Source organism: Cryptomeria japonica, chromosome 3 (genome assembly GCF_030272615.1).
Source record: "Cryptomeria japonica chromosome 3, Sugi_1.0, whole genome shotgun sequence".
NCBI lineage: Eukaryota > Viridiplantae > Streptophyta > Pinopsida > Cupressales > Cupressaceae > Cryptomeria > Cryptomeria japonica.
Genome location: NC_081407.1, coordinates 947,003,606 through 947,012,886, shown reverse-complemented (window position 1 = coordinate 947,012,886; position 9,281 = coordinate 947,003,606). Strand labels below are relative to the sequence as shown.

The window sequence follows — 9,281 nt, the reverse complement described above, 5'->3', positions numbered from 1 at the left end:
CCCTTAAAGTGTTTTTTCTTGCGGCCGCGGGTGAAAATGACCTAGCAGCCGCAGTCAAAAAAAAATTATTGAGAAAAAAATGTGTATGAGGTTTTGAAAACTAAACCGCGTACGCGTTTAGTATAAGAAAAACTTTGTACGCAGTTTTTCCAATTTTTTGGGGGGGTGTGTCTACTTTTTTGCATACCATCTTGGTGCACACACCCCTAAGCAGGAACTAGTTTTATTAAAAAATATGTATACCTGTACCAATTGTTACTGTCATTGTCCCTAGGATATCTAAACTGTATCCCTTTTTCTCTTTGTTTAACCAGTTTGAGAAGTAAAAGCATCACCAGATTGTTATATTGGATGCTGACCAACTTGTCAAATGCATAAGTCCCCTCATGATTACCAGCAAGACACATCAAGATTGAGTTATCCTAAGCAAGTCAAGACTTGATAGTTGGAACCTTGAGCTTATCTCCTATGATCAACCCAAATAGATTTAGAGATTTCTTTATTCAAGAGAGGGTAGGATACATTCATCATTCTATTTTGCATTGACCAAAAGTGCAAGCATTCACCATCAACAAAATTGGCAGCAGAAGGAGGGATCACTGTAAATTTGGAGGAAGATGGGTCTAGGGTAAAAGTACAAATCTGTGTCACACTTTTATAAAGGAAATAGTCAATGCTGATTCAAATTTTTAAAGTAAATCAATAGAAATTGAAATATATGTTTTGAATTTTGAAATGATGTAAACTAATAAAATTTAAATTCTTTTGTCTATTTTATGTTTGTAATTTTAACAAAATTTTAAAAAATTATTTGAATGTATTTTTTATAAAGTAAACACCATAATTTAGTTGTTGATAAAATGTTGAAATTGAAGTTACAGAAGCCACCACACTTTAATTAGTAATTTTATTTTTTTTTAATCAATTTTTTGTGTGTATATGGATAACTTGAAACTTTAGTGCATGGATATATTTTTTACTATTTTTTATAAATATATATTTTTCAATAAATTTGAAAAGTTGTGTGTGCTGAAATATAACTCTTTCCAATTCCCACCAGTTTTTTTTCTTAATTATTTATCCAAATTAGAAAAGAATTATATCATCTTGACATAGATTCCTTTCTCTACTGCATCATATTTTTGTCAAAAAAATTAAATAAATTTTAATATTTTTTCCTTCACAAGATAATCAACCTTATATTTTAGTGTTGATGACCTACTTTCAATAAAAAATATATATAAAATATAAAAAATTTAATTAAAATATTAAAAGATATATATTTTTGAAAATTCACTTATAGATCTATAAAAGGGTATTTTTTACATTTGAAAAAAAAAAATTTATAAGAGTAGGAGTTGTTAAAACATCGAGTTTTTTTTTTTTTGCAATTAGACCCAAATTGGTATAAAATATACATTTAGTACACACTTTCAATTGGAAAAGTTGTGGTCCACATATAACTTAGCTATAATGAATCTATATAGATGATATGTTTGACTAAATTTAATTTTTAGTTAGAATTACTTAAATTCACTTGTGCTAATAAGTTAGCCTGAAACGTGACACAATTTTGTGCTTTTACCCTCTAGTATGCCCTTTTAAATGCCATATCTAAGATATGTTAGATCTTTGTTATATTAAAAAATCTAAAAACTAGAAAATACCCAAAAAAATAAAAATAAAATTTTTTGAGTCAAAATGTGGGAGTATCCACTTGCCACCTCATAGAAACAATCCTTAGGCTAGCATTTCCCATCTTCATGGGAGATTGAGTGCACAGTTGTATCCCAAGCAATTATCTGAATTTGTATCTGCAGGAAGTTGCAAAATCCACGACATAGTTGGACATGATGAACTGAACTGCTTGACTTTTCTGTCAAGAGTAGATCTAGTGTTGCAAGGAAAGATCTTTTTCTGGGATATCCCTAAGCCAGGAGTGTTGGTAGAACTAGGTAGTTTGAATTCTCCATCATGCAATGATGAATTTACTCAATTTAGGGGTTTGATTGAGAACCAGTTTGGGCACAATGAGGAGATATGTTTAGAAAGTGTGTTGTCACCTTGGTGGTGTAGGATTCATAATGCCCCTCATTCCGAGTTCACTTGTTCATTGTGCCTGAGGCGGTCAATCAGGTCAGATACCAGTTTGGATTGTCGGAGTCACCTAAGGACTGCATCATAGATAAAATATGGAGTGCATGCCTCACTGCTGATGAGTACAAGAGAATGCAAGATCATTGCATCACCACATTATCTAAGGGTGAGAGTGATGAAGTACAAGAAGCTAAACCAGATGAATTCACCGATCAGACTATGGTAGTAGGTGGCATTGTATGCCTTGCACCTAAGGAGGAAAATGTTGGAGAAAGTAATCAAGCAAATGCAGTGGAATAGCAAGAGACTAGTGAGCAGTTCATGGAAGCCCCACAAATGGAGGATGCATTCTAGGAACTAGTTGGGGATATTTTTGAAGATCAAGCTATCAAAGAGTCCTTGGTATTTGAGGTTATGTGATAGAAACTTGCATGGTTTATGCAACATGAAGATGCACCGATAGGCGAAGCACCCCATGTTCTTGAGTTCAAGTTCATGTATGATTTCTAGCATGTATAGCTAGCTATTGACTTTGATTCTATTTTGCACTCGCCAAACGCAATTGGGATGTTGCACCACCAGTTGCGACCTTTTGAAGCTACTGAGGATCTCCCACCACATGACATATTGCATGACGTAGAAACACACCAGGTTGTTTCTTTCCTTTCCACTATTAATTTTGAATGTTATCAATTTGATTTCTCATGTTTAAGGAAAACAACCTATATATGGATCAACCATGGACCCAATGAATTGCCTTAATTGCTAAAATTGCTTAATGTCCTAGTTGAGCATAAGAGTGGCCCACTTTTTTTTTTTCTCAGAATACAAAGATGAACTTGCCAAGCTTAGGACTATGCCTTTTTCCCTATTACTATTGCAAACTTTGAGAAGTCATCTTGGGTTAGGAGGTTGTGTGAATAGTACACATTTTGTTTAGTCAGTCTCTCCATGTATATAGTTAGTTTAGATTTCTTTTCTATTTTAGGGTAGTTTGCTTTTCTATTCTTATTTAGATTCCTTGTTTTCCGCTTTAAAGTAGTTTTATTTGTTTTCTTTAGAGTGGGTTTTCTTTTAGAGGGGTTGTCTCTCTGTCATTTTGTGGATGTATGTATGCTTTGCCCAACCTTGGCATATGAAGTTAGGATATATTTCAGTTTTTTTCTTTGGTGACCACTCTGGTAGGGCTCTCAATTGACGGTTGCCCCTGTAGTCAACTCACTTGGTTTAAAGCTTATTCATTTTAAAAATTTAGTTTCCTATTGTGTTTTGTCACCAACATTGTGATCATTGCACATCTAACACTTAAAAGTGCTTAAGTTCGTTGTTTTATCAAAGGGGAGCCATTGCAAGTTCTAAAAAATTAATGCTCTGCTCCAGCGACCACTGTAATGCTCAAACCCATGTAAGCTTCATTACTTACAAGCCAAAATAAGTTTATGAAAAATGAGAAAGAAAAAAGAAAAATCAAAAGAAAGAAATTTAAAAACAAAGAAATATCAAAATATGTGTCTTTGGGAGTGCAGACATCTCTATTGGTACTCAAAGAAGATTCACCAAAAATAGAGCAATCTTCGTGAGCTTACAGGTGATAACCTCGCCAAGGCTATGGATGCTCTCTGGTACCAAGGCAATATCCAAGTTGCTTTTGGAGTTAGAGTCACCCTACGTAGCTTGCCATTACTAAAAAATGAGGTCTCAACTTTCTTTAAGTTGTAATGAACTTCATTGTACACACTAACTTCCAAGGTTGGTGACTTGACTCAATTTGTAACTTCATGTTTACTTTGAATCTATCTTTTATCATTTGGTTTGGTCTATTGTGTTTTGTCACCAACATTGTGATCATTGCACATCTAACACTTAAAAGTGCTTAAGTTCGTTGTATCAAAGGGAAGCCATTGCAAGTTTTAAAGAATTAATGCTCTGCTCCAGCGACCACTGTAATGCTCAAACCCATGTAAGCTTCATTACTTACAAGCCAAAATAAGTATGTGAAAAACGAGAAAGAAAAAAAAAGAAATATCAAAAGAAAGAAATTTAAAAAACAAAGAAATATCAAAATACTTGTCTTTGGGAGTGCAGACATATCTACTAGTACTCAAAGAAGATTCACCAAAAATAGAGTAATCTTCGTGAGCTTACAGGTGATAACCTCGCCAGGGCTATGGACGCTCTTTGGTACCGAGGCAATATCCAAGTTGCTTTTGGAGTTAGAGTCACTCTACGTAGCTTGCCATTACTAAACAATGAGGTCTCAACTTTCTTTAAGTTGGAATGAACTTCATTGCACACACTAACTTCCAAGGTCGGTGACTTGACTCAATTTGTAACTTCATGTTTACTTTGAATCTATCTTTTGTCATTTGGTCTGGTCTATGGGGTGTTAACTAGAGATTTTGGGTTCGATTCGGATTATCATCCTTGAAATGTTCAAGAACATTTCCTAGTCGAGTCGCCATTTATTGTGCTATGCACAGACTCCCCATCTTTGATAGGGACCCCCCTTCCTTTTTTGCCTTGCTAGCCAGCTGAGAGAGACAAGTCTTTGGGGGTATATGTGTTAGAGAATCAATTCCAAGCATGGGGATAGGGTGAGACTGTTCAAAACATGAAAGATTTAGGTCATGGAGTAAGAAAGAAAGTATAATCATTTAAGAACCCAACTTGATCCAAGGGAAAGCATAGGAAATAGGCCTTAGTCTTTTGACCCTCCTTCGTCTAAGGTTTGTCTCAAGTTTTCTCCTAGGATCAGATTTTAACAATCACAAACATTGATAATAGGGTTGCATACAAATAGAAATAATATACAACATCAAAACTCTGTGCTTAGAGGGTTGGAGGCCTAGGAGAATGATGACAAGCAAGTTTGATGTTCCTTGAAACCTTAGCTTCATACCAAAACTCAGTATCTTCATTGACACAAGGAATAAACTTGTCCCTAATAGTGCTTGCAAATGCCTTTGAAAACACCGAAGTTCATTCTTTACCTTGCAAAAGTTTGGTTGAAGCATCAAAGATTAGGCTTATTGTTGTTCCAAAGACTCTTGAAAGTGCTTAAACAAACACCAAAATCCATCCCAAAACTTGAGTAAAGTTTGGCTTTGGCAAGAAAACAAGTAGACAAGTCGTGTTTTAAGCGGTTCTTCTAGTCCCCTTGAAAAGGCCAAAGTTCCTATTTACCTTGCAAAGTTCACTAAGTCATGTTCCAAAATGCTTGAAAATACTGAACTTAGGATCAAAGTTTATAATGTTCCTGAGAAAATTTTGGTGTTTGCTGAACTTTTGGCATGAAAATGCCGAATTTCAGGCCGAAGTTCACCCAAAACTCAGAAAAAATTGGTGTTTGCGAAAAGGCCGAAGTTCAAGCCAAACTTTCTTAGGTTGTGCCAAAATTCAGTGATGTTCCTAATACTCCTCCAAATGCCAAGGTTCATTCCCAAGTTTGCTTCTCAAAGTTGGATTTTTCACAATCACAAAAAAGGTGAGATTGAGGGCATCAAAGACCTTTCCTTGACAAACAAGTTGGCATTCCAAAATTAGTGTTGATTGAAGCTCAAAATCATGAGTAGTCTTCATTGCCATGGGACTTCCTTATGCCAAGTATATCCCTTGGATCACTTTCTCAAAGCTAAAAGATTCTCATAGATTCGATGGTAGAGTAATGTTCAAATCCTTCGAGGCATGGGTAAGAAATGAGTGATGACAAAGGATGGAATGCGATGGTGAAAGTGAATAACTCTTATAGTCTTATTACATGTTATATATATAATTGATTCTATCATAATGGTTAAATTGGAAAAGATCCCAATCTTAGGTGTTACATGTGTGCATTCAATGTTTGTGTCATATATATCAAATTGGGATGATGCTTTTAACTCCCAATTTTGATCTCTCTCTCTCTCTCTCTCTAAATGTAAACTCCCTATTCAATGTCTCATTTTACAATAATCAAATACTAGAGGTTAAATAATAAATAGATAATGTTTCCACCCACACATGGTTGTCCCATTTTTCCTAATACAACTTGTTTGGAGATCGTAAATTGTTTATCATTAAACTAAAGACTTCTAGTCTAGAATTAACATTGGTATTTAACACACTACTTATGTTGTGGAAATCAAGATATAACACAACACATTGTTTATCTTGTGGAAATCAACATAGAACATGTAATTATGATAGCAAGTAATAGAGCCTACAATGTATAGTTAGGCTTTGTTTAACTTATTAACACTTATTTACACAATTTTTAATATATTATGAATCTACAATCATCCACACTTTATTATTAAGAAATAAGATAATAAATTAACAAATAGAGTTTATGATTTTTTCTTTTGTAAATAAAATAAATATTTATTATTTTTTTATATGCTTGAATAGTTAGCTATAACAAGCCTAAGACTTATAGCTAACTTCATGCACTCTAAGTTATTAAATGGTACATCAAATTTTGATGATTTTTTTTTGTTTTATTCATATACGACTTAAGAGCTTATAGCTATTTGTTTTGGCTTCTAGCTAGTTATGATGAACACATGAAGAAATGTTATACACACAAGGATTACAAGTGGTCATTTCGAAGTGACATTTGATACATATTTTCTATTGCCATCGCAAAATTTGCATGATCGAAAACTTATGCACAAATGACCTTTTATATGTAGCAATAATATTGCACCATTCATCTAATTACTAGCTTTTTTGAACTATTAGATATACAAATAGACGACTCTTGATTTAATAAATAATTTTTAATATACTTTTGATTAACATATTCCAAGATTATTGAAACATGAACTGAACGCCTTCTCTAGTGAAGACTTCCATTGCCACAACGACCCTCACATTCCATATCAACCATACTATTTTAAATGAAAAATTAAAAATCCATGTTTGGGACTCGAACACAGAATAAAGTAAACCAGAACTGAACAGGGCATGCTAGGGACGATTCGAAACTTAATCCGCACGAAAAAGAATTCATCTTACTAAATCTACCCCGTACCTGCACATTCAAAAGATTCTCACACATCCAACCAGTTTATTCCGACACCACTCCGCGAAAAGAGTGTGTCGACCATATAACCTCTTTCCTCAACAAAAACATGTCATTTGCCGTAATTATTTTTCTTTTCCATAGAAAAAACTCCCAAATCCCACTTTTATTTTCCAGCCGTTTGCATTATTTTTATAGCCGTTTGATCAGAATACGCAAACGTAAGCAAAAGACAAGCTCCACTGTAATAACCCACCATCTTTCTCTTTCCCTCTTAAACAAATCAAACCAAGAAAAGAACATTCCCTTACTCCAATACATCCTCCTTTAAATCCCCTCCCTCCCAACGTCTCATTTTGCAAAGCACGCAACAAAAAAACCCAATGGCGGCTTCAAAAAAATTACTGATCTTCACGTTCATAACATTTTCCCTGGCCTTTGCAGGCGCAGAGTCGATAGGCATATGCTACGGCCGGGTGGCGGACAACTTACCGCCGCCAGAAATAGTGGCGGCGCTCCTCACCGCAAACAACATACTCAAACTCCGCATGTTCGACTCCGACGGCGCCGCCCTAGCCGCCTTCGCCAATAGCCCTATCGAAATCATAACCGCCGTCCCGAACGACGGGCTGCCCGTCCTCGCCGCCGACCCGGGCGCCGCCGTCCAATGGCTGGCCGCCTACGTAGTCCCGTTCTACCCGGCCACCCGCATCAAATACATCGCCGTCGGCAACGAAATATTTCTGGGCAGCCCGGACTACGCCGCCTTTCTCGTACCCGCCATGCAAAACCTCCATGCGGCGCTCCAAGCCGCCGGGCTGAGCGACGCCATTAAAATATCTTCCCCTCACGCCGCCTCCATTCTCGCCAATTCTTTTCCTCCTTCGCAGGGCGCCTTTGATCCTGCTCGCCTCGAAACCCTAAAACCTTTTCTCGACTTTTTGTCCCAGACTGGTGCTCCCTTCATGGCTAATATTTACCCCTTTTTCAGCTATCTGAACAATCCGGCCAGTATTCCCCTGCAGTACGCGCTTTTCACGTCGCCGGCTTTATTTGTCGACGGTGACTTGGCGTACAGCAATCTTTTCGACGCTACAGTCGATTCTCTGATTTCTGCCATGGAACGCCTGGGGCACCCTGACATACGCGTGGCGGTCACCGAGACCGGTTGGCCATGGGCAGGGGGGAATAATGAGGCTGAGAATGTGGGCAACGCTATGACTTATAATGGGAACCTGGTTAAACATGTTTTGTCTAATGTGGGTACTCCCAAGAGGCCTGGAGTGGGTGTGGAGACTTACTTGTTTGATCTTTTCAATGAGGATCAGAAGACTGGTCAGGATTTTGAGAGAGATTTTGGGCTCTTTTATCCGTCTGGTCAGAAAGTTTATGATGTTAGTTTTTCCCTTTGAAGCTCGGGAAAGTGTATTCTGGGTCTCTTGCAGGTTGTCGACAGTTGAATTGTGTTAATGTTTTTAGGGTGGGTTTGTAGAATTAGAGATATCAAGGCCATTGCAAAATCAGGCCACTGTATTTCATAGATGTACGTTTCATTATTTGGGTTCCTCGCAAAAAGCTGTGCGAGGCGTTTTCGTACCTTCAGACCGCTTTTGGGTCTTGTTAAAGCATTTTCTTTGGGTTGTGTTTACATTCGCAAATGTCTGTCGACATTTAATTACTAAAACTGTTGAGTTCGCTCTGAATAAATGAATGAATGGCTTTTAATGTTGGAGTTAAAAATAGTCTATAGGATAGTCAGCCTCGTCATTTTTGTCTATTATAATGGGCAACACAATGTATGTGATTGGATAACCAAACAATTAGCCTTGTCTTTTTATCTATTATAATTCACAATACATTCTGCATGTGATTGGCTCTATACCTTAACCATCATCGTGTGATACCCAAACTATACATTTTTTCCAAAAAGTGGCTTATGGTTAGTCTTCGAGAGTAATTATAATTTTTAGTTGTTCACAAAATGGTTCAAAGATATCATTTTTGGGTTGTAAGATGTTTCTAGACTAATATCTCTCAACATCTTTTAAATAAGTTTTTAAGACATCTAGACTATATCATATGTAGTTGTAGCATGTAAACTATTAATTTAAGGTCTAATATTATTTTAATGAATTCATCATTTTTTTTTTTGACAATTAATAAAAAAATTAACTTTAAATTT

At 36.2% G+C, this 9,281-nt stretch overlaps 1 protein-coding gene across 1 annotated transcript; it reads left to right on the top strand.

The window, feature by feature from the left end:
• Positions 1-7,403: 7,403 nt before the first annotated feature.
• On the top strand, positions 7,404-8,824 carry LOC131038947 (glucan endo-1,3-beta-glucosidase). The gene has a single exon (XM_057971559.2). The coding sequence runs from the start codon at positions 7,483-7,485 to the stop codon at positions 8,509-8,511; it is 1,029 nt and encodes a 342-aa protein (XP_057827542.1). The 5' UTR covers positions 7,404-7,482; the 3' UTR covers positions 8,512-8,824.
• The last annotated feature ends 457 nt before the right edge of the window (positions 8,825-9,281 follow it).